The sequence below is a fragment of the Poecilia reticulata genome, chromosome 20 (genome assembly GCF_904066995.2).
Source record: "Poecilia reticulata chromosome 20, P_reticulata-male-v2, whole genome shotgun sequence".
NCBI classification, from domain to species: domain Eukaryota; kingdom Metazoa; phylum Chordata; class Actinopteri; order Cyprinodontiformes; family Poeciliidae; genus Poecilia; species Poecilia reticulata.
The window spans coordinates 26,611,752-26,636,375 of NC_088849.1; the positions used below are offsets into that span (position 1 = coordinate 26,611,752).

Genomic DNA, 24,624 nt, shown 5'->3' on the forward strand with positions numbered 1-24,624 from the left:
AACACGTTTCTGAAAAATATTAGGAAAAGGGTCTGAAAGAAAAGAGAAATTTATCCTAATCTTTATTGTAACTTATTACATAAAATATTCCACGTCTAAATAAGCATTGATTAAATAAAATATACAACTTATTCAAGTAATTGAATTAATTAAACACCGATAATTAATATAAAACTAGAACTCCCCGTGAAGAGACCCCGTTGATCCCGGTTATGCTCTTATTTTGAAGGAGTGAAGCGGAAGTTCCGTCCTTCAGCTAAAGCTAATGCTCCGCTGCTTCCGCGCTGTTTTCCCCCTTCAAGCTGCAGGTAAGGTGAAGGCCAGGTGAGTCGGGATGGCGGAGGAACATTACCTGGAGCTGAGCGAGAACCCGGTCCAGTTTGAGCATGCGTCGAGCGTCAACAACGTCTTCTTCGATGAAGCTAACAAACAGGTAAGCTAACCCGGTAGCCTCCACTCAGCTAGCAGGCTGTTGGCAAGACTTGGTTTACACCTGGTTACACAGGTAACTAATGATGTGTTTGGATTAGCTGTTTGTAGCAGAACCGGAACCGGCAGGAAGAATGGAGTGTATTTTCTTTTAAAACAATCTGAAATGTTGCGGGTTTTTGGTGCCCTGCGTTCTGTCTGCAGGTGTTTGCGGTGCGTTCAGGTGGAGCCACAGGTGTGGTGGTGAAAGGGCCTGATGACAAAAGCAGCGTTGCCTTCAGGTACATCAGATCATATCAGGTTCGAAGCTGTCCAGAGGTCAAAGGTCAGGCTGATGGTTCTGTCTTCCTCTGCAGAATGGATGACAAAGGGGAGGTGAAGTGCATCAAGTTCTCCATCGGGAACAAGATCCTGGCGGTCCAGCGGACCTCCAAGTCCGTGGTGAGTTCAGGGACCGTTTGGAGGTGGGTTCTGTTTGGTTCTGGTTCCTAACCGCCTGACCGCGTTTTCAGGACTTCATCAACTTCATCCCCGACTATCCGCACACAGAGTTCACCCAGGAGTGTAAGGTCGGTGCGTCTGCAGGTCAAAGGTCAGGTAATGGAGGCGGTTCTGTCCGCTAACGGCTTCTGTTGCTCCCGCAGACGAAGAACGCCAGCGTTCTGGGGTTCTGCTGGACCAGCTGGAATGAGATCGTCTTCATAACGGACCAGGGCATTGAGTTCTACCAGGTCGGACCGGGTCATTCCCCGGAGGCTCGGTTCTGACCCGGAGCTCACCTGTGTGTCCGTGTGTCCAGGTGTTCCCAGACAAGCGCAGCCTGAAGCTGCTGAAGAGTCAGAGCATCAACGTGAACTGGTACCAGTACTGCCCGGAAACGGCCGTGATCCTGCTGTCCACCACGGTGCAGGGCAACGTCCTGCAGCCGCTCGCCTTCCGGGTCCGTCTCTCCTGATCCGTTCAGGAAGTCCTGGTGTAGCGCAGAACCTCACCGTAGAGCGGCTAATATTAGCATGCTAACCCCTCAGGCTAGACTATATGAGTTCCATGTTTCTCATTCAGGATGACGGATTTTTTTTCAAGATGGCCGCCGAGCTTTTTAACGTTGACGTTCCCGTTTTCCTGACGTGGACAAACTTTGTCTCATGATACGTTTTCGACTGCGAGTCTCTCACCAGCTGGACGATGAAGCTGTGGAAGATGGCTGTCATGCCATCTTATTGGTTAGCGTTAGCATCCGCTAATTTTGTGTGTAGCAGTTTCTCACTAGTTCAAGCACATTTTAGGCTTTTAGAAGTTTGGTGTCAGCAAATTTTTATGTTGACGTACAAAATTATTTTTTTATGTCAGCTGGAAGGAGATGAAGATGATTGACTGAAAAACAGTAGCTAAGATGTTAGCATTAGCTTCTGCTAACTTTTTGCATTGTCAAAGTTGGTAGTTAGTGAATCTAACTTTTTAATTAGCATAACTACTGCTGATGTTAAGAAAAAAAAAATCTCCATTTCAACCACGGCAGCCATTTTGAAAAATGTGAAACAGAAAATAAAAATCAAGAAAATATACTTGATTTCTACTATTCAAAATATGTAAGCTGTGATTTGGCACAAAACTATTTAATTTGTGATTTTAGTGCAAAAATGAATTTTCCATGGCGGCCATCTTGAATTGTCAGTGGCCATGTTGGTGAAGCCACATATTGACCGTCTTCTTCTCTGACCTCCAGAGCGGAACCATGACCAAGATGACCAAGTTCGAGATCGAGCTGCCGGTCGTCCCCAAACCGGCCAAGCTGACGCTGTCGGAGAGGGACATCGCCATGGCAACCATGTAGGTGGCGGTGGGCTGGGCCGGTTGATGATGACTGCTGATGAAGCTGTGTGTGTGTGTGTGTGTGTGTGTGTGTGTGTGTGTGTGTGTGTGTGTGTGTGTGTAGCTACGGCCAGCTCTACGTCATGTACCTGAAGCACCACTCCCGGACGGCGAACAGCCCCGGAGCAGAGGTGGTGCTCTACCACCTGCCCAGGTGAGTCGGCGCTGTGTTCAGAACACCCGGTCCAGAACCGGCCCGGTTGCGACACCGACCCGTCCCTCTGGTTCTGCTCTGCTGCAGGGAGGGCGCCTGCAAGAAGAGCCACGTCCTGAAGCTCAACACCACCGGGAAGTTCGCCCTGAACATCGTGGACAACCTGATCGTCGTCCACCACCAGAGTTCACAGGTCAGCCGGCCCGACCCGACCCGGGGCCCAACCCAGCACCCGACCTGACCCGGGGCCCAATCCGACCCGAGACCCAGCTCAGGACCCGGCCTGACCCGGGACCCGACCTGACCCGGGACCCGACCCGACCCAACCCAGGACCCGACCTGACCCGGGGCCCAACCCGACCCGAGACCCAGCTCAGGACCCGGCCTGACCCGGGACCCGACCCGACCCAGGACCCGACCCGACCCGACCCAGGACCCGACCTGACCCGGGACCCGGCCTGACCCGGGACCCAGCCCGACCCGGGACCCGACCCGACCCGGCCTGACCCGGGACCCGACCCGACCCAACCCAGGACCCGACCTGACCCGGGGCCCAACCCGACCCGGGGCCCAATCCGACCCGAGACCCAGCTCAGGACCCGGCCTGACCCGGGACCCGACCTGACCCGGGACCCGACCCGACCCAACCCAGGACCCGACCCGACCCAACCCAGGACCCGACCCAACCCAGGACCCGACCCGACCCAACCCAGGACCCGACCTGACCCGGGACCCGACCCGACCCAACCCAGGACCCGACCTGACCCGGGGCCCAACCCGACCCGAGACCCAGCTCAGGACCCGGCCTGACCCGGGACCCGACCCGACCCAGGACCCGACCCGACCCAGGACCCGACCTGACCCGGGACCCGGCCTGACCCGGGACCCAGCCCGACCCGGGACCCGACCCGACCCGGCCTGACCCGGGACCCAGCCCGACCCGGGACCCGACCTGACCCGGGACCCGACCCGACCCAACCCAGGACCCGACCTGACCCGGGACCCGACCCAACCCAGGACCCAACCCAGGACCCGGCCCGACCCGGCACTCGGCAACCGGACTCGGACTTCACTCATAGATACAGAACTCGACTTGACTGGCCCAAGTGTTTCCAGCCTTCAGCTGATTATTTGATGTAAACTTGTAGATCTGACCTGTGACTCTCCGGGTTTGGACCTGGTACCTGGCGGGTTTGGACCTGGTACCTGGCGGGTTTGGACCTGGTACCTGGCGGGTTTGGACCTGGTACCTGGCGGACTCGGTTCTGGTGCGTTCTGACGGACTGACCCGTGTTTTTCTCCGGCAGACGTCTCTGATCTTCGACATCAGGCTGAAGGAACCGGACTGCGCCGTTAACACCCACCAGCCGGTTCTGCCGGCCCGGTCCATCCATCCCTACAGGATTCCTCTGTCAGGTACCCGACCCGGTCAGAACCGCCCTCCGAGTCCACGTTGAAACCTGACTCCGAGTGTTTCTGCAGGTCCGGCCGCCGTCCCGACTCAGCCGCCGGTTCCGTGTCAGCTCTGTATCCTTTGGGTTTTAGCATCAGAACCGGGTCAGAACCGCAGACTGGCTAAAACCTTGTGACTGTGAAGGCAGACGGCAGGTTGGTTCTTCAGCGCCGGCAGCAAGTCGACCCGGTTCTTGACCCAGAATAAAGTTCATTTTTCATAAACATCTGATTGTTGAACCTTTGAGACCAAGAAAGAAAAATTATTTCCTGTTTTCAGACAAACTGAGGAAAAACCAAAGAGCAAGTCAAAGGTCAAAACTTTACAAATTAAAATGTCATGTCCAGGTTTTCTACCGTCTGGTCCCTCCAGGGGACGAGACGGGGACGAGACGGGGTAGAGGACAAGACGGGGTAGGGGACGAGACGGGGTAGGGGACGAGACGGAGACGGGGTAGGGGACGAGATGCTCGTTATGATTGAACTTCTCTCTCTGCATCCATGAATCCACTAACTGCTGTTTGACTCGTTGAGGGTCAAAGGTCATTTCAGACGTTTATTTTCCTGACCTCTGACCCCAGACTCTTCCTCCTGGAGCGTCTTCCAGCCCGACATCATCATCAGCGCCAGTGAAGGTCTGTCCTGCTCCCGCCTGGGTTGACGGTGGCCGGATTGCTCTGTGACCTCTGACCTCTGCCCCAGGTTACCTGTGGTACCTGCAGGTGCGGTTGCCCCCTACCGTCCACCTGCTGCAGGACAAGGGCAAGCTGATGGACTTCCTGCTGCGGCGGCGCGACTGCAAGATGGTGATCCTGTCCGTGTGCTGCCAGGGTGCGTGTCCCGGTTCCGGCGTGTCCACCTGTCCCGGTTCCGGCATGTCCGCCTGTCCCGGCGTGTCCGCCTGTCCCGGTCCCGGCGTATCCGCCTGTCCCGGTTCCGGCGTGTCCGCCTGTCCCGGTCCCGGCGTGTCCGCCTGTCCCGGTTCCGGCGTGTCCGCCTGTCCCGGTTCCGGCGTGTCCGCCTGTCCCGGCGTGTCCACCTGTCCCGGTCCCGGCGTGTCCGCCTGTCCCGGTTCCGGGGTGTCCGCCTGTCCCGGCGTGTCCGCCTGTCCCGGTTCCGGCGTGTCCGCCTGTCCCGGCGTGTCCGCCTGTCCCCGTTCCGGCGTGTCCGCCTGTCCCGGTGTGTCCGCCTGTCCCGGCGTGTCCGCCGGTCCCGGTTCCGGCGTGTCCGCCTGTCCCGGCGTGTCCGCCTGTCCCGGTGCCGGCGTGTCCGCCTGTCCCGGCGTGTCCGCCTGTCCCGGTTCCGGCGTGTCCGCCTGTCCCGGCGTGTCCACCTGTCCCGGTCCCGGCGTGTCCGCCTGTCCCGATTCCGGGGTGTCCGCCTGTCCCGGTTCCGGGGTGTCCGCCTGTCCCGGCGTGTCCGCCTGTCCCGGTTCCGGCGTGTCCGCCTGTCCCGGTGTGTCCGCCTGTCCCGGCGTGTCCGCCTGTCCCGGTTCCGGCGTGTCCGCCTGTCCCGGCGTGTCCGCCTGTCCCGGTTCCGGCGTGTCCGCCTGTCCCGGTTCCGGGGTGTCCGCCTGTCCCGGTTCCGGGGTGTCCGCCTGTCCCGGCGTGTCCGCCTGTCCCGGTTCCGGCGTGTCCGCCTGTCCCGGCGTGTCCGCCTGTCCCCGTTCCGGCGTGTCCGCCTGTCCCGGTGTGTCCGCCTGTCCCGGCGTGTCCGCCGGTCCCGGTTCCGGCGTGTCCGCCTGTCCCGGCGTGTCCGCCTGTCCCGGTGCCGGCGTGTCCGCCTGTCCCGGCGTGTCCGCCTGTCCCGGTTCCGGCGTGTCCGCCTGTCCCGGCGTGTCCACCTGTCCCGGTCCCGGCGTGTCCGCCTGTCCCGATTCCGGGGTGTCCGCCTGTCCCGGTTCCGGGGTGTCCGCCTGTCCCGGCGTGTCCGCCTGTCCCGGTTCCGGCGTGTCCGCCTGTCCCGGTGTGTCCGCCTGTCCCGGCGTGTCCGCCTGTCCCGGTTCCGGCGTGTCCGCCTGTCCCGGCGTGTCCACCTGTCCCGGTCCCGGCGTGTCCGCCTGTCCCGATTCCGGGGTGTCCGCCTGTCCCGGTTCCGGGGTGTCCGCCTGTCCCGGCGTGTCCGCCTGTCCCGGTTCCGGCGTGTCCGCCTGTCCCGGTGTGTCCGCCTGTCCCGGCGTGTCCGCCTGTCCCGGTTCCGGCGTGTCCGCCTGTCCCGGCGTGTCCGCCTGTCCCGGTTCCGGCGTGTCCGCCTGTCCCGGTTCCGGGGTGTCCGCCTGTCCCGGTTCCGGGGTGTCCGCCTGTCCCGGTTCCGGGGTGTCCGCCTGTCCCGGCGTGTCCGCCTGTCCCCGTTCCGGCGTGTCCGCCTGTCCCGGTGTGTCCGCCTGTCCCGGCGTGTCCGCCGGTCCCGGTTCCGGCGTGTCCGCCTGTCCCGGCGTGTCCGCCTGTCCCGGTGCCGGCGTGTCCGCCTGTCCCGGCGTGTCCGCCTGTCCCGGTTCCGGCGTGTCCGCCTGTCCCGGTCCCGGCGTGTCCGCCTGTCCCGGTCCCGGCGTGTCCGCCTGTCCCGGTTCCGGCGTGTCTGCCTGTCCCGGTCCCGGCGTGTCCGCCTGTCCCGGCGTGTCCGCCTGTCCCGGCGTGTCCGCCTGTCCCGGCGTGTCCGCCGGTCCCGGTTCCGGCGTGTCCGCCTGTCCCGGCGTGTCCGCCTGTCCCGGTGCCGGCGTGTCCGCCTGTCCCGGCGTGTCCGCCTGTCCCGGTTCCGGCGTGTCCGCCTGTCCCGGCGTGTCCACCTGTCCCGGTCCCGGCGTGTCCGCCTGTCCCGATTCCGGGGTGTCCGCCTGTCCCGGTTCCGGGGTGTCCGCCTGTCCCGGCGTGTCCGCCTGTCCCGGTTCCGGCGTGTCCGCCTGTCCCGGTTCCGGCGTGTCCGCCTGTCCCGGTCCCGGCGTGTCTGCCTGTCCCGGTCCCGGCGTGTCCGCCTGTCCCGGTTCCGGCGTGTCTGCCTGTCCCGGTCCCGGCGTGTCCGCCTGTCCCGGCGTGTCCGCCTGTCCCGGTTCCGGCGTGTCCGCCTGTCCCGGTGCCGGCGTGTCCGCCTGTCCCGGCGTGTCCGCCTGTCCCAGTGCCGGCGTGTCCGCCTGTCCCGGCGTGTCCGCCTGTCCCGGTTCCGGCGTGTCCGCCTGTCCCGGCGTGTCCACCTGTCCCGGTCCCGGCGTGTCCGCCTGTCCCGATTCCGGGGTGTCCGCCTGTCCCGGTTCCGGGGTGTCCGCCTGTCCCGGCGTGTCCGCCTGTCCCGGTTCCGGCGTGTCCGCCTGTCCCGGTGTGTCCGCCTGTCCCGGCGTGTCCGCCTGTCCCGGTTCCGGCGTGTCCGCCTGTCCCGGCGTGTCCGCCTGTCCCGGTTCCGGCGTGTCCGCCTGTCCCGGTTCCGGGGTGTCCGCCTGTCCCGGTTCCGGGGTGTCCGCCTGTCCCGGCGTGTCCGCCTGTCCCGGTTCCGGCGTGTCCGCCTGTCCCGGCGTGTCCGCCTGTCCCCGTTCCGGCGTGTCCGCCTGTCCCGGTGTGTCCGCCTGTCCCGGCGTGTCCGCCGGTCCCGGTTCCGGCGTGTCCGCCTGTCCCGGCGTGTCCGCCTGTCCCGGTGCCGGCGTGTCCGCCTGTCCCGGCGTGTCCGCCTGTCCCGGTTCCGGCGTGTCCGCCTGTCCCGGCGTGTCCACCTGTCCCGGTCCCGGCGTGTCCGCCTGTCCCGATTCCGGGGTGTCCGCCTGTCCCGGTTCCGGGGTGTCCGCCTGTCCCGGCGTGTCCGCCTGTCCCGGTTCCGGCGTGTCCGCCTGTCCCGGTGTGTCCGCCTGTCCCGGCGTGTCCGCCTGTCCCGGTTCCGGCGTGTCCGCCTGTCCCGGCGTGTCCGCCTGTCCCGGTTCCGGCGTGTCCGCCTGTCCCGGTTCCGGGGTGTCCGCCTGTCCCGGTTCCGGGGTGTCCGCCTGTCCCGGCGTGTCCGCCTGTCCCGGTTCCGGCGTGTCCGCCTGTCCCGGTTCCGGCGTGTCCGCCTGTCCCGGTCCCGGCGTGTCCGCCTGTCCCGGTCCCGGCGTGTCCGCCTGTCCCGGTTCCGGCGTGTCTGCCTGTCCCGGTCCCGGCGTGTCCGCCTGTCCCGGCGTGTCCGCCTGTCCCGGTTCCGGCGTGTCCGCCTGTCCCGGTGCCGGCGTGTCCGCCTGTCCCGGCGTGTCCGCCTGTCCCGGTGCCGGCGTGTCCGCCTGTCCCGGCGTGTCCGCCTGTCCCGGTTCCGGCGTGTCCGCCTGTCCCGGCGTGTCCACCTGTCCCGGTCCCGGCGTGTCCGCCTGTCCCGATTCCGGGGTGTCCGCCTGTCCCGGTTCCGGGGTGTCCGCCTGTCCCGGCGTGTCCGCCTGTCCCGGTTCCGGCGTGTCCGCCTGTCCCGGTGTGTCCGCCTGTCCCGGCGTGTCCACCTGTCCCGGTCCCGGCGTGTCCGCCTGTCCCAGTTCCGGGGTGTCCGCCTGTCCCGATTCCGGCGTGTCCGCCTGTCCCGGCGTGTCCGCCTGTCCCGGCGTGTCCGCCTGTCCCGGCGTGTCCGCCTGTCCCGGCGTGTCCGCCTGTCCCGGTTCCGGCGTGTCCGCCTGTCCCGGTTCCGGCGTGTCCGCCTGTCCCGGCGTGTCCGCCTGTCCCGGCGTGTCCGCCTGTCCCGGTTCCGGCGTGTCCGCCTGTCCCGGTTCCGGCGTGTCCGCCTGTCCCGGCGTGTCCGCCTGTCCCGGTTCCGGCGTGTCCGCCTGTCCCGGCGTGTCCGCCTGTCCCCGTTCCGGCGTGTCCGCCTGTCCCGGTGTGTCCGCCTGTCCCGGCGTGTCCGCCGGTCCCGGTTCCGGCGTGTCCGCCTGTCCCGGCGTGTCCACCTGTCCCGGTTCCGGCGTGTCCGCCTGTCCCGGTGCCGGCGTGTCCGCCTGTCCCGGCGTGTCCGCCTGTCCCGGTGCCGGCGTGTCCGCCTGTCCCGGCGTGTCCGCCTGTCCCGGTTCCGGCGTGTCCGCCTGTCCCGGCGTGTCCACCTGTCCCGGTCCCGGCGTGTCCGCCTGTCCCGATTCCGGGGTGTCCGCCTGTCCCGGTTCCGGCGTGTCCGCCTGTCCCGGTGTGTCCGCCTGTCCCGGCGTGTCCACCTGTCCCGGTCCCGGCGTGTCCGCCTGTCCCAGTTCCGGGGTGTCCGCCTGTCCCGATTCCGGCGTGTCCGCCTGTCCCGGCGTGTCCGCCTGTCCCGGCGTGTCCGCCTGTCCCGGTTCCGGCGTGTCCGCCTGTCCCGGTCCCGGCGTGTCCGCCTGTCCCGGTTCCGGCGTGTCCGCCTGTCCCGGTTCCGGCGTGTCCGCCTGTCCCGGCGTGTCCACCTGTCCCGGTCCCGGCGTGTCCGCCTGTCCCGATTCCGGGGTGTCCGCCTGTCCCGGTTCCGGGGTGTCCGCCTGTCCCGGCGTGTCCGCCTGTCCCGGTTCCGGCGTGTCCGCCTGTCCCGGCGTGTCCGCCTGTCCCCGTTCCGGCGTGTCCGCCTGTCCCGGTGTGTCCGCCTGTCCCGGCGTGTCCGCCGGTCCCGGTTCCGGCGTGTCCGCCTGTCCCGGCGTGTCCACCTGTCCCGGTCCCGGCGTGTCCGCCTGTCCCAGTTCCGGGGTGTCCGCCTGTCCCGATTCCGGCGTGTCCGCCTGTCCCGGCGTGTCCGCCTGTCCCGGTCCCGGCGTGTCCGCCTGTCCCGGTTCCGGCGTGTCCGCCTGTCCCGGTTCCGGCGTGTCCGCCTGTCCCGGTCCCGGCGTGTCCGCCTGTCCCGGTCCCGGCGTGTCCGCCTGTCCCGGTTCCGGCGTGTCTGCCTGTCCCGGTCCCGGCGTGTCCGCCTGTCCCGGCGTGTCCGCCTGTCCCGGTTCCGGCGTGTCCGCCTGTCCCGGTGCCGGCGTGTCCGCCTGTCCCGGCGTGTCCGCCTGTCCCGGTGCCGGCGTGTCCGCCTGTCCCGGCGTGTCCGCCTGTCCCGGTTCCGGCGTGTCCGCCTGTCCCGGCGTGTCCACCTGTCCCGGTCCCGGCGTGTCCGCCTGTCCCGATTCCGGGGTGTCCGCCTGTCCCGGTTCCGGGGTGTCCGCCTGTCCCGGCGTGTCCGCCTGTCCCGGTTCCGGCGTGTCCGCCTGTCCCGGTGTGTCCGCCTGTCCCGGCGTGTCCGCCTGTCCCGGTTCCGGCGTGTCCGCCTGTCCCGGCGTGTCCGCCTGTCCCGGTTCCGGCGTGTCCGCCTGTCCCGGTTCCGGGGTGTCCGCCTGTCCCGGTTCCGGGGTGTCCGCCTGTCCCGGCGTGTCTGCCTGTCCCGGTTCCGGCGTGTCCGCCTGTCCCGGTTCCGGCGTGTCCGCCTGTCCCGGTCCCGGCGTGTCCGCCTGTCCCGGTCCCGGCGTGTCCGCCTGTCCCGGTTCCGGCGTGTCTGCCTGTCCCGGTCCCGGCGTGTCCGCCTGTCCCGGTTCCGGCGTGTCCGCCTGTCCCGGTGCCGGCGTGTCCGCCTGTCCCGGCGTGTCCGCCTGTCCCGGTGCCGGCGTGTCCGCCTGTCCCGGCGTGTCCGCCTGTCCCGGTTCCGGCGTGTCCGCCTGTCCCGGCGTGTCCACCTGTCCCGGTCCCGGCGTGTCCGCCTGTCCCGATTCCGGGGTGTCCGCCTGTCCCGGTTCCGGCGTGTCCGCCTGTCCCGGTGTGTCCGCCTGTCCCGGCGTGTCCACCTGTCCCGGTCCCGGCGTGTCCGCCTGTCCCAGTTCCGGGGTGTCCGCCTGTCCCGATTCCGGCGTGTCCGCCTGTCCCGGCGTGTCCGCCTGTCCCGGCGTGTCCGCCTGTCCCGGCGTGTCCGCCTGTCCCGGTTCCGGCGTGTCCGCCTGTCCCGGTTCCGGCGTGTCCGCCTGTCCCGGCGTGTCCGCCTGTAGGCAGGAAACTCACGACGGTCTGTGTTCCAGTTCTGGACGGGCAGCAGAAGGGCAGCCTGCCTGTGGTGGCCACCGTCTTCGACAAGCTCAACCAGGTGTACAAGGAGCACCTGGAGGCGGAGCAGAGCTACACGGCGGTGAGCGACCGGTGTCCGTCCGGCTCTCTGAGCGCCGCCGACCCGGTTGGGCTGAACGAGTCTCTGTTGGGTCCGCAGGCCGTGGAGTCGGGTCCGAGTCGGGGCGGCGCCGCCCAGAAGCAGCCGGTCCGGACGCAGGCCGTCATCGACCAGTCAGACATGTACACGCACGTCCTGTCGGCCTTCACAGAGAGGAAGGTGGGAGGAGCAGCGGCCATCCCATAATGACCCGTCATGGAGAATCTGTTTATTCAGCCAGCGCTGCTGGGGGTCTGTCGCCCCCACATGGCTGCACGCTGTAACTGCAGCTCTGATGCAGAACTGCATTTTCACCAAAATGCTTTTTAAATTAGTTTCACCTCCAAAATAAAACTCATTTATGCTGATTCAGCTTCACTCTGCTGCAGGACGTGTCCCACAAGTTCATCACCGCCGTGCTGATGGAGTACATCCGCTCCCTGAACCAGAACCAGATCACCGTCCAGGTAAGAGCGGCAGAGTGAGCGCTCCCGCCTCCCGCCTCCCCGTCTCTGACGCGCTGCCTCTGATTGGCTGCAGCATTACCTGTATGAGCTGGTGATCAAGACTCTGGTCCAGAACAGCCTGTTCTACATGCTGCACCAGTTCCTGCAGTACCACGTCCTCAGCGACTCCAAGCCTCTGGTCAGAGCTTCAGCACGGCGGCGGCAGCATCATGCTGAGGGGGGCGGCGACCCGACTCAGCTGGTTCTGTTTGGTTCTGTGTTTCAGGCCTGCCTGCTGCTGTCTCTGGAGAGCACCTACCCTCCGGCCCACCAGCTGTCTCTGGACATGCTCAAGGTACAGAACCGGGCCGGAACCAACCAGAACCCCACCAGGCTACACGCTAACGTTCTGTCCGTCCTGCTAACCTGTCTCCCTCCCACTGACTGCTGTCCAGCGCCTGTCGACGGCCAACGATGAGATCGTGGAGGTTCTGCTGTCCAAGCAGCAGGTTCTGGGCGCGCTCAGATTCATCCGCAGCGTTGGTACGACGGTTAGCCGTTAGCTCCACAGCTCTTCGACCATATAAGGCCTTCCTGTAACCGCGGTTTGTTCACGCAGGCGGCCATGACAACGTGTCGGCCAGGAAGTTCCTGGATGCGGCGCGGCAGACGGGCGACCAGATGTTGTTCTACACCGTGTTCCGGTCGTTCCAGCAGCGGAACCAGCGCCTCAGAGGAAACCCGTCCTTCAACCCAGGTCAGAACCAGAACCTCTTCCTTCTGGCCTCTGTAGTTCAGAGTGATGCACGGCCGCCATCTTGTTTCCAGCTGGGGTTCATTCAGACTTTGAATTCAGATTGAACTAACAGCCTGTTTTTATATTTTCTGTCGTTTTGAGTTTCTTTTCAAGAAACAAAAATCGATTAAACTCAGATTAAGAATCATTTTTATTTTAAAAGATCTTAAGAGAAAACATGTTTCAATGTTTCCTGAAGACGATGTAAAAACTAAGAAACCTCGATCCACTCGAGACCCAAAGGTCTGGAAACCTGATGGACAAAAACTACCAGCATCTGGACGGATCTGCTAGCCGCTCTGTCGGCTGTTAGCCGCTCTGTCGGCGGTTAGCCGCTGCTCTGTCGGCGGTTAGCCGCTCTGTCGGCGGTTAGCCGCTCTCAGGGCGGTTAGCCGCTCTCAGGGCGGTTAGCCGCTCTCAGGGCGGTTAGCCGCTCTGTCGGCGGTTAGCCGCTCTGTCGGCGGTTAGCCGCTCTGTCGGCGGTTAGCCGCTCTCAGGGCGGTTAGCCGCTCTCAGGGCGGTTAGCCGCTCTCAGGGCGGTTAGCCGCTCTGTCGGCGGTTAGCCGCTCTCAGGGCGGTTAGCCGCTCTGTCGGCGGTTAGCCGCTCTCAGGGCGGTTAGCCGCTCTGTCGGCGGTTAGCCGCTCTCAGGGCGGTTAGCCGCTCTCAGGGCGGTTAGCCGCTCTGTCGGCGGTTAGCCGCTCTCAGGGCGGTTAGCCGCTCTGTCGGCGGTTAGCCGCTCTCAGGGCGGTTAGCCGCTCTCAGGGCGGTTAGCCGCTCTGTCGGCGGTTAGCCGCTCTCAGGGCGGTTAGCCGCTCTGTCGGCGGTTAGCCGCTCTCAGGGCGGTTAGCCGCTCTGTCGGCGGTTAGCCGCTCTGTCGGCTGTTAGCCGTCTCAGGGCGGTTAGCCGCTCTGTATTGAGCAGCGCCTCTCATTATAGAATGATTTCAGCGACTGTCATGAGATGCTATTGCTAGCCTGGTAGCTGAGTCTGATGTGTCGGTTACCAGGGGAACACTGTGAGGAGCATGTGGCGCACTTCAAGCAGCTGTTTGGGGAGCAGGCGCTGATGAAGCCGTCCACAGTGTGACCCCCCTCCCCCATGATGACCTCTGACCCCCCTAGGACCAAATGGACCCAGCAGAACCACCAGGAAGGTTCCGGCATCCTCCTCTTCCTCTGAATAACTCCAGCTGGAAATATTTCCACTGCTAATCTGTCATTTATTTCACTGTAATTTTAATTAAATTAACTGCAGATGATTTTTTTTGGAGGATTAGAAAGTGTGAAATGTAACTTTATCCCTAAAATACGGCGACTTTCAGAGCAGAGATGCTTTAATATTTGTGTAGCTTTAACTCCATGTCTGAAAATAAACACTGAAACAGGAAATGGGTATCTGGGTCACCTGTTGTGGGCGGAGCCTGAGCTGCATCTCATTACTGGGGGATCATAAACAGGAACATTTGAACTGAAACCCAAATGTTGCTTCTGTCCGAGTTCTGTTCAGTCTGACGGATCCAACCTCTGCTGCACCTTTACAGAAATATAAACATGCTAATGTTTTAATGAGCAACTGCTCTTAATCAAATTAATCACAAACATGGATTTACTGAAACGCCTCAAATACAAGTTATGGGCATTTAAATTATAACTCGCTTTATTTTTCAGCCGGTTTCAGTTTTGCCAGGTGACGGAGAACCAACAGGTAGAAATGAATATCTGGGGAATCATAACTTAGCGTAACATTTAAAGCACCAGGGCTTATATAGAGAAATACTCTCTGCGTTCTGCGTTGAAGACGGTGAGACATAAATGCAGTTTCTGTTTTTCTATCTGCTCTCAGCTCCGACACTGAGCTGCTCCTCTCCTCAGCCCCTTTGGCTAAAAGCTAAAGCCCATGAAAGTGTAGCAGTTTAGCTAATAAGGCAGATTATCATGATTCAGCCAAAGTAATAAAATAACCTGCAGCCTGAATTTTACTGTTAATGTGTTTCTACCTATTGAGCAGTGAAATTAATTAAATGTTTACATTTAAGTATTTACTTACTGGAGGGTTTTATGTTTGTGATGCAGAGCCACAGCTAACAGCTAGAAGGTACAGCTAACAGCTAGCAGCTAGCAGCCACAGCTAACAGCTAGAAGGTACAGCTAACAGCTAGAAGGTACAGCTAGCAGCCACAGCTAACAGCTAGAAGGTACAGCTAGCAGCTAACAGCTAGCAGCCACAGCTAACAGAAGGTACAGCTAGCAGCCACAGCTAACAGCTAGAAGGTACAACTAGCAGCCACAGCTAGCAGCTAGCAGCCACAGCTAACAGCTAGAAGGTACAGCTAACAGCTAGAAGGTACAGCTAGCAGCCACAGCTAACAGCTAGAAGGTACAGCTAGCAGCTAACAGCTAGCAGCCACAGCTAACAGAAGGTACAGCTAGCAGCCACAGCTAACAGCTAGAAGGTACAGCTAGCAGCTAACAGCTAGAAAGTACAGCTAACGGCTAGAAGGTACAGCTAGCAGCCACAGCTAACAGCTAGAAGGTACAGCTAGCAGCTAACAGCTAGCAGCCACAGCTAACAGAAGGTACAGCTAGCAGCCACAGCTAACAGCTAGAAGGTACAGCTAGCAGCCACAGCTAACAGCTAGAAGGTACAGCTAGTAGCTAACAGCTAGAAGGTACAGCTAGCAGCCACAGCTAACAGCTAGAAGGTACAGCTAGAGCTAACAGCTAGAAGGTACAGCTAGCAGCCACAGCTAACAGCTAGAAGGTACAGCTAGCAGCCACAGCTAACAGCTAGAAGGTACAGCTAGCAGCTAGAAGGTACAGCTAGCAGCTAGCTCCTCACTAGCGACTCTGACCAGCCTGCGTTGCTCCGCCTACCCTTTGGACTGAACCATTGTTCTAATAATGGCTCTTATTTTTTTCTGAGATAAATGGCAGATTCATTTTGTTTTTTTGTTTCTTTTGCCTTTTAATATTATTTAAATGCAAACGTGTCTTAAATAATTTTTTGGTGGGGGAGGGGTTGGGAGACAATTCCAGACTTTTCTGTATGATTCTGCATAACTATAATGTAAATCAGTGCTCATTATGTGAAATAAAGGATTTTAATAAATCTGGATTGTATGTGAACATCTTCCCTCCACTGAGAACAATCACAACATTTAAAACTCCATCTACTCACCTGAGCAGGTGTGAGGCTGCAGACATCCTGACAGCCACCAGGGGGCGGCGGTCCTCACTAACCACCCGGAGCTCAAGATTCCTGCAACTAAAACTAATAACAGAGAAGAAGAAGAAGCTCAACTTCCTCCTTCAGTAAGTCACTAATTTCTATAAAAGCTTTGACTCCTTCAGGCTCAAAACCTGAAAACTGCAGCTGGACACAAAATGGTTAATAAAAACACCGAACTGTAATAAAATGGTCATGTTTGTGGTTATAATCCAGGATGTGGATGTTTGCACTAAACTCTTCCCAACAGGATGAAACAATCTGAAGCCGCTGACCAGCAGGGGGCAGACATGAGCCGACCAAACCATCAGATTAGCCGTTTAACCGAATTAAAAAGCTTCATTCTGACCACTTGGACGTTAACAAAGCAGATATTTAAAACACCGAGGCGCTTTTTGCACATTATTCCAACAAAAACGGCACAAATTAGCCTAATTTAGCTAATTAGCATTAGCATGTTTAGCTTCAGGGGAGACGCGGCTAAATTAGCGTCTAGGGGAAAACAATTCAAAATATTAACAGCTTGTTTTGATCTGAGGAGGGTCTGAAGCAGCTGGAATGTTAAGATGGGCTACATTAACTTTTATTATGTTTAATAAACGTACATGAGTCCCGCTGGCTTCTTCTCCGACACGAACAGATCCGGGTTCGGGTAATTCTCCTACACTGCCCCCGTCTGGCGGTTCACAGAACAGCATCTCTTCCCATTATATTTTTGCGACTTGAAATCCGTTTAATATTTCTTAAGCAGATCATTGGGACATATTTAAAGTATTTAACCCAATAACACAAAAACATTTTCATCAAATCACTTAATCTAGAGGATTAGGGCCACATTAGAGAAAACATCCAGCCGATACGTCTTATTCTGCCATGTTTGTGGCTTTCAGCCTCTGGGTGACGTCTTTAGGTGGCCTCCATCTTCCACTGGACGTTTTGACCCTTAACCCCAACAGCCTCCAGTCACTGCTGGTCCTCTGTTGGTCTCCAGCTGAGCTCCTCCTTCTGCTGCCTCCCCCAACCTGCGGACAGCAGTCTGCCGCTCCGTCCTGCCGCTCCGTCCTGCCGCTCCGTCCTGCCGCTCCGACCTGCCGCTCCTGCCGCTCCAACCTGCCGCTCCGTCCTGCCGCTCCTGCCGCTCCGACCTGCCGCTCCGTCCTGCCGCTCCGTCCTGCCGCTCCTGCCGCTCCAACCTGCCGCTCCGTCCTGCCGCTCCTGCCGCTCCGACCTGCCGCTCCGTCCTGCCGCTCCGTCCTGCCGCTCCGACCTGCCGCTCCGTCCTGCCGCTCCGTCCTGCCGCTCCGACCTGCCGCTCCGTCCTGCCGCTCCTGCCGCTCCGACCTGCCGCTCCGTCCTGCCGCTCCAACCTGCCGCTGCTGCCGCTCCGACCTGCCGCTCCGTCCTGCCGCTCCTGCCGCTCCGACCTGCCGCTCCGTCCTGCCGCTCCTGCCGCTCCGACCTGCCGCTCCGTCCTGCCGCTCCTGCCGCTCCGACCTGCCGCTCCGTCCTGCCGCTCCGTCCTGCCGCTCCGTCCTGCCGCTCCGTCCTGCCGCTCCGACCTGCCGCTCCGTCCTGCTTGGTGTCGTCCACACAGTCAGTTCAATCAGGAAGATCTCCTTTGACTCCTCCGACCACACAAACCTCACCGGGTCTCTGCGATGTCTTCACACGCTCCGGTCAGTCCGGCCTCCTTCCCAGCTCCACTCTTGGTTGTGTAATCTCAGTCATGGACTAAAAGTCTTGGTGCTTTTGGGAAAACCTGCTGGGAAAAAGGCCTTTAGAGACTGAAGGAAACATCCAGCCAGACGGACCGGGTTCTCGGGTCCAGGCCCAAAGACGCGGCGGCGTTGGCTGCATCTTTGCTTCAACACACCTGAATCAACCAGGTCGTTAGTGACCTTCACTGCATAGAGGAGCTAATTATCTGATTCAGGAGACCAGGGACACTTCTTAAAGCTGCAGGACACCAGATTAGACGACCCTTGACCTTTTTGGGTTGTTTTCCATCACAGTTGGATAAGCGCTGTAGTGAATGTGTCGTCGTCTAGTTGGGTCAGTACTCGACACAGACGACGGAGGACATGTTGGACATGTTGGACATGTTGGACAGTCCACCATCGTCCCCAAACGCACTCAGACGCCGTACGTTTGGTTTGGTTGTTGAAGGGAGTCGCGCTCGTGATGCAGTCAGTGACCGTCGGTCTGTTGCTAGAGGAAAAGCTTTAAATCGCCCTTACAGACCCAAAAGGAGCCACTCAGCAGGTTCCAGAGACGTTCTGGGATCTACAGAGAAAAATCCATGATAATCCATGATAATCCATGATAATCCAGAGATGGACGTTTGAAGATCTGCTTGACCACAGAACCCAGAGCCGGAACATCGGCGGATCTACTGCAGGCTTCAGGTTGTATCGACCCGTTTAGACCAACTCCAGACAACTGTCCTAGAAAATCCGGTTGGATGGTGAGGTGTGAACGCTATTTGACCTCTGACCTCTGGTCCTCCAGACCCAGTCTGGGTTCGGTTGAAGTGAACTCTGGTTCGGTTTGAATGTGAACGCCAAGCGGACCAGAAACCGCTCCAAGACCAGGAAGTGGACTACAGCACAAGGCATTCTGGGTAAATCCAACCAAAGCTAACATGCTATCCTAGCGCTAGCAGCAGAAATGGCTCCTGGTCTTTAGCCTAAAGAGAAATCCTCCAACCGCTAAAATCCTCCATCTTGTTTCCATCTGGTGAAGAAGGAAGTTGCTCTCAGTGTGTGGTTTCCTTCAGTGGTTGTTGGTGCAGCGCCCCCACAGGCCAGGAGGGGAACAGGTTGGTTTGACCCAGAGCAGAGAGAGAACCGGATCTATTAGGTGTTGAGCAGCCATAATGAGACCTGAAGGCCCAGAATCCGGTTCTGACGATGAAAGAAGACAGAAGTTGATTCACACACCTTTCCTTTACATAATCTTTATTGCTTTTTCTTATTGGGTTGAATACAGAGGAGGCTTACATCTCTAGACTCTGTGAAACTGTCATGTTGCCAACAGCAGGGGACAGAAAAGGTCCAGACTGGGTTTCTATAATGCTTTGTGATTGAGGTCCAGTACACAAAGAAAAACTCATTAAATAAAACAGAAAAGGCTTCAGATCAGAGAGTTTGGAGACCAAAAATCAAACCACATTTTCTGTGTCTGGTAACGACGAGTTCACAGTCAAGTGCTAAATGTAGTGATTGACAGATCTGAATCATGATGTCGTCTCTAAACAGACAGGAATCTGGACAAGCGGCGACTCAGGAGGAAACAGCAAGAAGCATTTCAAACCATGGATGTGTGAAAGACCCTGAGAGCGAGGTTATATATGGTATTTTTATATATGTGTGTAGCACAAGAAGTGATGGAGAAAGGACAAATCATCAACAAATTAGATTAACATGCAAAAAAACCTAACCTAAAACTCACCCTTTAATTAATCACAATAGATTTTCACAGTTTTATATGCATTTATGTCATAGGAGAAAACTAAAAGTACACAGAACCACCAGACCCAGACAGACTGTTCTCGACTCACACAGGAAAATCTACATAAAGCTTTTGGATTCTTATTGCTAGTCCGAGTCCGAGTCCCTCCTGCCGAGCCCTGGAGCAGCCGGTCGGGCCACAGCAACAGAAACACAGATCCTCAACAACTCTGCAGCATAAATGTGACATTTTAATACATGGCTTCTTCTCAAGTCATTGCAGACAATTAAACTCACGCAGAAACACGCCTGGGCTCCAAATAAATACAATAAAAACAGTCCATGTGCATTCGAATGGAAGTCCAGTATTCATATGGCCGCACACGCAGACGGGACAGACGAGGAGACAAACCCCCCGAGGACAGGGAGGACACAGGAAGAGACAAGACAGGAACCATCGAGAGAGAAAGGGCCGCTCCTTCACCCACCTCTGCAGGAAGTTTAATTCATGAGAACAGCTAACGCTAGCAACATAAGCTAACGACGCCTGTTAGCATCAAAACACAGTTCAGCTGAAACGTAAAGATATTTATGGGCTATATTCACAACTTTATTACTAAAAAATGGTTTGTTGTTGTCTAAAGACTAAAGGCTTAGCATTAGCATTAGCTTCACTTCAGCGCTAGCGCTAACTTTGCAAGTTTGTGAAAATTAGTCTCAAATTTGCACATTTTGCAAATAATTTGGTGATAATTTTATTTCATCTCTGATAAAAAGTTACAGAAATTTTTCCCTTCTTAGCATCAGTGAAGGGGAGTTAGCCTATTAGCCAATTAGCCTATTAGCCAATTAGCCATGTCCCATATTCACTAAGATTTAAAACATCAATTACTCTCTGCAAAGTAGTTTTAGAAAGAAAAATAATTAATAAAAACCCATATTTCCTTCCTAAACACAAACATTTATTGTTTTAGTAACAGTTCAGCTAGCTTGCTTTGGGTCTCGGCAAATTAGTTTTTAGTTCTTTTAATCTGCGATAATCCGGAAAAAAATGAAAAATTTCAGACATTATTCAGAAAACTTTCTACTGCGGGAAACATTAGCCAATAAAACAGCTTTTATCCCTTAGCACTGCTAGCATCAACAAAGTTACATGTTTGGGTAAATTTCATCAAACAGAATCTGATGAAATCATGATGAAAGAAAAACTGATCGAAGTTTTGGCTCAAATCTGACAGAAAACTAAAAAGAAACAGCGACTTGTTAGCCTGTTAGCCTATTAGCCTGTTAGCATCTTGACTAAAACCCATCAAACTATTTTCTTATCATCAATTAATCAAAAATCAAACTGAAAACATCCCATTTGGATTTTATTTAGCTTTTTTAAATATTAGCATAAAGAGTAAGCAACAAATTAGCTAAAGAAGCTCATAGCAGCTCGCTAGCTGGTGTTAGCAACCTCAGGTAGAAAATTATAACTGAACAGCTGTTTTAAGTTTCAGATACCTGATTAATGGTTGAACATAAGAAGTTTTTTAATAAAGTCCAGTTGTTTGCTGCAGAAGCGGCTCAAGAGGCCGAGCCTTTCTCTCCTGACTGTAGTTAGTAGTACGAACAGAGGAGCTGGTAGTAGGTTTGGAAAACGTTAGTGCCGGTTCAGGGCAGCGATGAGCCAATCGGAGCGGCTCCACTTCTCTAATCATCCTGGATTCGCCTCTAAACGACCGACCATCACCGCCTTACAGTTCCAATATAAGCCACTGAGGTTTGATTTGCTTATGAGGTCATCTAATATTAAAAAAGAAAAATGTACAAGAAGCAAAGTTTTCTACACAAGCAAGAAAAGAAGAAACAGCCAGGCTACCGTCCCTCTGCTAAGGCTGGTGCTAATGGACGTCTAGCCCTTTAAGAACATGTGCAGCAGGTTTCGGTGTTCACACCAACCTGTTTTATTCTTTATAAGCCCGTCCGCCGTCACCTATCCTTCTGGAAACCAATGATTGTCTCTAATGCTCAGCCGAAGACCTTTAGGGTCAGCTGTAAAGTTCAGACGCTTCCAAAGGAAATACGCGTGGAGGCGGATCCTCAGAGAGGAGATGAAGCCCAGAAAACACCAGACAGACGATAATACTGTAGGGGAGTAAATGCAGGTTTAGCTGAGCTGCAGGTCAGATTGTCTGGATGATGCTACACCGATCTAGTGTCGTCCCGTTCTGAGACACGGAGCTGGAAGTCAGCTACACACAGCGTCTGTCTGAGCCCAGAAACACCTCCGACAAGTTAGCGCTCGTTAGCGCCTGTTAGCGGCCGTTAGCGCCCGCTAGCGGCGGCCGCCTCGGTCTAACCGGGCGACCCGGGAGGAAGACGTTGGATTTTCAGGGCTGCGTCCGGAGCTGCGCTAACAGCTTCAGTTAAAAAGCAAAAGTTGAGGTAAACTGAACCTGGAACAGGTGTTAGTGCCGCTACGTGTTAGCATGCCGGAGGCCCTGCGAGTTACCCTAAAAACAAACACTAGGGGGCGACGATGAGAGACCGGCCAGAGACACGCTCACATTCACACTCAAAAACACAAAAACTTTCAATTTGTTCAGTTAAAAAAAGAAAATCCACAAAACGAGAAGCCCCCGAAACACCTAAATATGAATGCAAACATGCAGAGAGCGGCGCGGCGGCGCACGGCGGCGGCGCACGGCGGCCTGGAATCAACTGAGAATCATGATGAGAGAAACGCCTCTGGGGGGTAGTGTGATGGCTTTAACCAGGACCGACGGCGCCCCCCCCAGGTCAGTCTGAAGGTTTCCATGAGCCAGCAGATGGGAGTCAAACCGGCGGGTTTCCAGTTACAACAGCTGTCCTCAGTCCCGCCGCCAGGCGCCATTTTATTCAGTCTAAATCTGAAGCATGATGTTCAAACCGGAGCGGCAGAAGTCCGTCGCCGCTCCGGTTCGACCCGAACAGTTCCCAAGTCCGTCCGCGTCTCCAGGTTGATCATCGATTCTCAAAACACAAATCTAGAACAATAAATCGTAATCATTTAATCTTTTTATTGCTGAAATATAGATTTCCCGCACAAAAATAGTAAATCACTGTCATCATAAAAAGCTATAAAAATTTAGATCCATCCTCCGGAATAACGCAGATAAAGATATAGCAACAAAAACATCTTTAGAAGTCGGACTAGTAGTAAGGCACTTCAAGAAAACGAGGTTCTGTCTTTCGGGAGAAGATTTCCGGCGCTGCTTTTTGCATCATCATCATCATCATCATCGTCGTCCTTCGGTCGTATGGCACTGCGGTGAAGGGTCAGTCCACGCCCACCAGGGGGGGCTCTCCGTTGGGCAGCCGGCGCTCCAGCGGCGGCGTGCTGTGGATCTCCAGCAGCCCCTGGACGAAGCCGTCTGCCGCGGCGCCCCCTGCTGGGCGGCTGGCGGGATCTTTGGCGCCGTCTGGTGGTGCGGGTGAGTCGGTGCTGGTGCTCGTCTTTGATTCAGTAGCTTGGTGGGGGTCGGCGCAGGGCGGCGCGGCCGGGTCGGACCGTTTCTCCACGTCTTCCTCCCCCGCCGACCCGGAACCCTCCCGCTGACCTTCGACCTCCTCCTTGGAGTCCTCCTCCTCCTCCAGCTCCTTGGCCCCCGCAGCGCCGCTGCCGCACTCGCTCTCGTTCTCTGACGGCGGGCAGGTGGAGGTGGGGGTGGGGGCGCAGGAGTCTCCGTCCTCGCTGGCGTCGCCGTCGGCGCCGCGCGGCCGCAGGTGGATCCGCTGGTGGCGGACCAGGCTGTGCTTCAGGGTGAAGGTCCGCTCGCACGTCTGGCACTGGTAGGGCCGCTCGCCTGGGGACAGACACAGCGTCGTCACGCCGACAGCACAGAGGAGGGAGTCACCATGGCAACCACAGCTTCCTCCCTCCACCAAACACCTGAGCTAAGGGCGGGGCCTATCTGCCATGGGGGCGGGGCCTATCTACCCCCTGCGGGCGGGGCCTATCTGCTTGGGGCGGGGCCTATCTGCTTGGGGCGGGGCCTGTCTGTTCTCTGGGGGCGGGGCCTATATGCTTGGGGTGGGGCCTATCTGCCCTCTGGGGTGGGGCCTATCTGCCCTCTGGGGCGGGGCCTATCTGCCCTCTGGGGGCGGAGCCTATCTGCCCTCTGGGGGCGGAGCTTAACTGCCCTCTGGGGGCGGAGCTTAACTGCCCTTCTGGGGGCGGAGCTTATCTGCCATCTGGGGCGGGGCCTATCTGCCCTCTGGGGGCGGAGCCTATCTGCCCTGGGGGCGGAGCTTATCTGCCATCTGGGGGCGGAGCCTATCTGCCCTGGGGGCGGGGCCTATCTGCCCTGGGGGCGGAGCTTATCTGCCATCTGGGGGCGGAGCCTATCTGCCCTCTGGGGGCGGAGCCTATCTGCCCTGGGGGCGGGGCCTATCTGCCCTCTGGGGGCGGAGCCTATCTGCCCTCTGGGGGCGGAGCTTATCTGCCCTGGGGGTGGAGCCTATCTGCCCTGGGGGCGGGGCCTATCTGCCCTGGGGGTGGAGCCTATCTGCCCTGGGGGCGGGGCCTATCTGCTCTCTGGGGGCGGGGCCTATCTGCCCTCTGGGGGCGGAGCCTATCTGCCCTCTGGGGGCGGAGCTTATCTGCCCTGGGGGTGGAGCCTATCTGCCCTGGGGGCGGGGCCTATCTGCCCTGGGGGTGGAGCCTATCTGCCCTGGGGGCGGGGCCTATCTGCTCTCTGGGGGCGGAGCTTATCTGCCATCTGGGGCGGGGCCTATCTGCCCTCTGGGGGCGGAGCCTATCTGCCCTGGGGGCGGAGCTTATCTGCCCTCTATGGGCGGGGCCTATCTGCCCTGGGGGCGGGGTCAAGGTGTGCTCTACCTGTGTGTGACCTCATGTGTCTCGTCAGGTCCTGCAGAGACCAGAATCGTTTCCCGCACTCGGTGCAGATCTTCTTCCTCTTGTCCACCCTTCCTCCCTCGTTGTTCTTTGGTTCCGACGCCTCTTCGTCGCTCCTCTCCTCCTTCTCCTTCTCCTCCTCCTCCGACTCTCCGCTCTCGCCTCCGTCGCTCTCTCCTTCCCGCTCTCCTCCTTCATCCTCCTCCATCTCCCCCTCCTTCTCCTCCGGCTCAGCAGCTCCGCTCTCCTCTTCCTCCTCCTTCGCAGGTGAAGGTCCCTCCTCCTCCTCCGTCACCGCCGCCGCCTGCTCCTCCTCTGAGAGGTGCGCCCTCTCGTGGCGAGCCAGAGTCGTTGCGTAGCGGAAACTCTTGGTACAAACCCGGCAGACGTGTTTGTAGTCGGGCTGCTGCCTCCCTGCTGGGCTGCTGGCCGAGGAAGAGGAGGACGCCGGCTTGTCCTGGTCTTCGGGGACCTCCGGGGCGTCCTGGGGCGCGGCTGAAGGAGTCGGGGGGCGTGGCTCTTCTTGAGGGGCGGAGCTTGAGGAGGAAGTGGAGAGCTTAAAGTCAATGAGCTTCTTGCCGAAGTTCAGGTCGAGACTCTTGTTGCTGTGGCAGTCGTCGTCGTCCGTGTTGTCGGCCTGAAGGAGCAGGAAGACATGTTGGTCGTTACGCTAAAGATGCTATTCGCTTTGCTGCCATCTGGTGGTGGGAGTGTGAACTGCATGTGGTTCATGGGAGGCAGACGCCTGAAACAGGCCGACTGTGTGGAGTTAGACTAATATATCTGTAAATTCACCAGAATTTTAAAAATTAGTTTCATTTTGGGTTTGAGGCTTTTTAGCGACACCTGACGATTAAGCAAC

At 58.6% G+C, this 24,624-nt stretch overlaps 2 protein-coding genes across 2 annotated transcripts in view; one reads left to right on the plus strand and one right to left on the minus strand.

The window, feature by feature from the left end:
• Positions 1–225: 225 nt before the first annotated feature.
• On the plus strand, positions 226–13,594 carry rmc1 (regulator of MON1-CCZ1). Its single transcript, XM_008396836.3, has 21 exons — positions 226–433; positions 634–710; positions 786–870; positions 942–998; positions 1,074–1,160; positions 1,229–1,369; positions 2,156–2,259; positions 2,366–2,455; positions 2,543–2,648; positions 3,763–3,871; positions 3,938–3,982; positions 4,489–4,542; positions 4,610–4,738; positions 10,839–10,945; positions 11,024–11,143; positions 11,353–11,430; positions 11,504–11,608; positions 11,696–11,764; positions 11,865–11,952; positions 12,029–12,166; positions 13,213–13,594. The coding sequence occupies exons 1-21, from the start codon at positions 335–337 to the stop codon at positions 13,290–13,292; spliced, it is 1,968 nt and encodes a 655-aa protein (XP_008395058.1). The 5' UTR covers positions 226–334; the 3' UTR covers positions 13,293–13,594.
• Positions 13,595–18,371: 4,777 nt separating this feature from the next.
• rreb1a (ras responsive element binding protein 1a) overlaps positions 18,372–24,624 on the minus strand; it is a 50,836-nt gene continuing 44,583 nt past the window's right edge. The window contains exons 17-18 of the mRNA XM_081602005.1: positions 23,745–24,399; positions 18,372–22,710 (exon numbers count right to left, since the gene is read on the minus strand). Of these exons, the coding sequence (XP_081458131.1) occupies positions 22,184–22,710; positions 23,745–24,399 (1,182 nt within the window). The 3' untranslated portion in view covers positions 18,372–22,183. The remainder of the gene's footprint in view (positions 22,711–23,744; positions 24,400–24,624) is intronic.